Genomic DNA, 4,030 nt, shown 5'->3' with positions numbered 1-4,030 from the left:
AATTGTTTTATTTGTTATAAATTACTTTGTTGCAAATGTTTTTTTATAAAAAATTTGTAACTGATAAATTTTAATTGAATATTAAAATAAAAAATTTAAATTTTTAATCCAATTCAAGTGTAACAATCACTTTATTAGTTACAAATTTGTAGTTTTTTTTTTCTTAAAAATTATGGATATTGATAAAAATATAGTTTAACCAAACATATAATTTATTTTATATATGTACAATTTTTCATTATTTTATTTTCACTAAAAATAAAATAAGATATTTTTATAATCTCAAATAATTTTCGGGTATAATCAACTAAAAAATAATGTTTATTGAAAACATTAATAAAATTATTAGAATTGCATTTAAATTTTGACTAATTTAAGCAAACAGGATAAAATTAATACTAATTTTACAATATTTTACAATATTGATAAAACTAACTAAACTATAAATTTAAATAAAATTAAAAAAAGTTCTTAGAATTCTTTTTTTTATTAACTAATCTTATTTTCATATAAATTTCATTTTTTGTGCTAATAAATATTCTAATTTGTAAATTTTTAAAAGTTAAAAAAGTAGAAAAAATACTATTCATAAATTATTTAGACTAATTACAACGTCTTTTAAGTTATATAATTTAATTTTTCATCATTATATTCGCGATATATATTTTTTACAAAAATTTCAATTTATTAAAATTTTTAATTTATATTATATAAAATTATATATATAATAACAAATTATAAAATTTATCCAATCATTAACTAGAATTTACACTTATAGTCTTGTATTTTCTTCTAGTATTATTATAAATCATTTTCAAAATGTACTTATAATAGATATCCTAACTCATAAATAATTTAGTTAATTATAAATAATACTATGTAATTTAAAGACTTAATGCTAAAAACATCATTTTTTTTTCAAATCTTTATAATTATAGCTATTTTTTTTTTATACAGTTTTAACCTAGTTTTTAAATTTCTTTTAATCCATAGTAAAAATTGATTTAAATAAGCTAAAGTGATATAATTTTAAATGTTGATATCTCTTCTAGTCAATTGACATATCATAATTTTGACCGTCGATGTTATTTCAATTTTTATTACTTACTAAAAATAATAAATATTTAAAATCAAGTTAAAATATTCAAAAGGTTTTTCATATGTTTACATAGTTTGAATTTAGATTATTAATTTAATTTTCCCAGTTTTATTGTATTATTACACTTGCTCTAATAAAATTTCTATTATTTTAAAATTTACTAATTAATTAGCATAAAAATTTTTCTAAAATTATATATAAGAAAAATTCAGTTTCATGTAAATAAAACAAGTATAGAACACATTTTAAAAAATACTAATAAATTTTTAAAAATGATAATTTAAATAAAAATAAAATTAAATAAATTACAAACAGTAGCTAATTGATAATACCAAAATAGATTAATTCAGAGTGTCTATAGATATGATCAGCAGCTAACCAAATGGCCCTCTGTCGCTTCAATTAATTTTTGCGGATTTGGACAATTGTAGATGTCATATCCCGTTGAAGGACGTTTCCTAGCCGCAAGTGTACCATAACCGCAAACCAACCTTTCAATCCTGCACACATAAGTTGGCCATCTAACGGTCATATCTTTCCTGAAGCCTTTGAAAATTAGAATTTCACACCAAAACTATGGTATTTATATTTGCATGCTTCCATTCCATGCTCCTCATCAATCTAGCAAACCACATTCATACATTTCTTGTACTAATTAATCTCTTGTTTCTCTTACTTTGCAAGCAAACCCACCAAGGGAAAGCAATGGGTTCTGAGTCTCTAGCTCATGTTCTTCTTATTTCTTTTCCTGGCCAGGGCCACGTAAACCCTTTGCTTAGACTTGGCAAGCGTCTTGCCTCTAAGGGTTTGCTTGTCACTTTCTCTACACCTGAAATCACTGGCCGGCAGATGAAAAAGTCAGGCAGCGTCTTTGATGAGCCTACCCCAGTTGGTGATGGCTACATCCGGTTCGAGTTCTTTGAAGATGGCTGGGATGATGATGAGCCTAGACGACAAGACCTTGACCAATACCTACCTCAACTTGAGCTTGTTGGGAAGAAGTTGATTCCTGAGATGTTCAAGAGAAACGCCGAGCAAGGTCGCCCAATTTCTTGCCTCATCAACAACCCTTTCATTCCTTGGGTTTCTGATGTGGCGGCAAGTCTTGGTCTCCCTTCAGCAATGCTCTGGGTTCAATCTTGTGCTTGTTTCTCTGCCTATTATCATTATTATCATGGTCTTGTCCCTTTCCCTAGTGAGGAAAACCCAGAGATCGATGTTCAGTTGCCATGTATGCCTCTCTTGAAATATGATGAAGTTCCAAGCTTCTTATATCCTACAACTCCATATCCTTTCTTGAGGAGAGCTATTTTGGGTCAGTATGGGAATCTTGACAAGCCTTTCTGCATCTTGATGGAATCATTTCAAGAGCTGGAGCCGGAGATCATCGAGTACATTTCCAAACTGTGCCCAATCAAGCCGGTTGGTCCTTTGTTTAAGAACCCTAAAGCACCAAACTCAGCTGTTCGAGGCGACATCATGAAGGCTGATGATTGCATTGAATGGTTGGACAGCAAGCCACCCTCATCGGTGGTTTACGTTTCTTTCGGTAGTGTGGTGTACTTGAAGCAAGACCAGTGGGATGAAATTGCATATGGGCTATTGAACTCTGGTGTCTCTTTCTTGTGGGTCATGAAACCACCACACAAAGATTCAGGATATGAGGTTCTTGTTTTGCCTGAAGGGTTTTTGGAGAAAGCAGGAGATAAGGGCAAAGTAGTGCAATGGAGTCCACAAGAGAAAGTTTTAGCTCACCCATCAACTGCATGCTTCGTGACACACTGTGGATGGAACTCAACCATGGAAGCACTCTCATCTGGAATGCCGGTGGTGGCTTTCCCTCAATGGGGTGATCAAGTTACAGACGCTAAGTACCTGGTTGATGTCTTTAACGTTGGTGTAAGAATGTGCCGTGGAGAGGCTGAAAACAAGTTGATCACAAGAGATGAGGTTGAGAAATGCTTGCTTGAGGCAACCGTAGGGCCTAAGGCGGCACAGATGAAGCAAAATGCATTGAAATGGAAGGAGGCAGCGGAGGCTGCGGTGGCTGAAGGTGGTTCATCCGACAGGAATATACAAGCTTTTGTGGACGAGGTGAGGAAAAGAAGTGTTGAGATCACTAGCAAGTCAAGCAGCAGCCAGATCAATGAGCTTGAAGATTTGGTGAACAAGCCAAGCAGCAACGGAAAAGCACAAGTATTGGTGGAGTCCTCAGCATGAAGATAATGTTGTCATTTAATTGTTATGTTTAATAATTAAAATAAGGCTATGGTCTGTTGTTTTTTTTGTTCTTTTACTTTCAGTTCCTGGGGATCATTTTGCATTTAAAAAATATAGGAATCATATTTTGGGGTATTATCCTTGTTTGGTTGTTGTCAATTGCTAGTTGTTACTAAGCCTTTGAATATCTAATTAATTTTGTTTCTCCCAATTTTTATTTCCACTTGTATTTGAATCACTTTATTTAAAAAAAAATGTTTATATATATATATATATATTTCAAAAATAAATCTTCCTATTCCTCTCTTTTAAAAATAAAAAAAAATTGTCTAACTTAATTTAATTTAGTAATTAAAAATATATTATTTATTTAATAGATAAATTTAAAACTCATTCTTTAATTTCTCTAATTTAAAAAAAAAATAAATATACAATATCAACAGAGAGCTGAACCAGAATGTTAGGCCATCACATTTAAGCAGGCTTCAATGCGCACTTCCTCAGCAACCCTGCCCACCCATATCCTGGTACCTACCATACACATCCACCAACCTTACATGATTATTACCCGCTTCAAATATTCTCTTTCTTTTGGAATTTTCTTGACCGGTCCGCCGTAAATTAGAACATTACAATTTATATTTTAATCTATTATAAATTAGATATAGGTTAGAATTTTTCTTATTTTAAATCATCTAACAAGATCAATTT

The 4,030-nt window shown here is 31.0% G+C and overlaps 1 protein-coding gene across 1 annotated transcript; it reads left to right on the top strand.

The window, feature by feature from the left end:
• The first annotated feature begins 1,703 nt into the window (after positions 1–1,703).
• On the top strand, positions 1,704–3,530 carry LOC110663524 (gallate 1-beta-glucosyltransferase 84A23). Its single transcript, XM_058151480.1, has one exon. It carries the CDS (start codon positions 1,706–1,708, stop codon positions 3,317–3,319), a length of 1,614 nt encoding a protein of 537 aa, XP_058007463.1. The 5' UTR covers positions 1,704–1,705; the 3' UTR covers positions 3,320–3,530.
• Positions 3,531–4,030: the final 500 nt, after the last annotated feature.

Source organism: Hevea brasiliensis, chromosome 8 (assembly GCF_030052815.1).
Source record: "Hevea brasiliensis isolate MT/VB/25A 57/8 chromosome 8, ASM3005281v1, whole genome shotgun sequence".
NCBI lineage: Eukaryota > Viridiplantae > Streptophyta > Magnoliopsida > Malpighiales > Euphorbiaceae > Hevea > Hevea brasiliensis.
The sequence above is the reverse complement of the archived record's forward strand: the minus strand, read 5'-3'. Positions and strand labels throughout refer to the sequence as shown.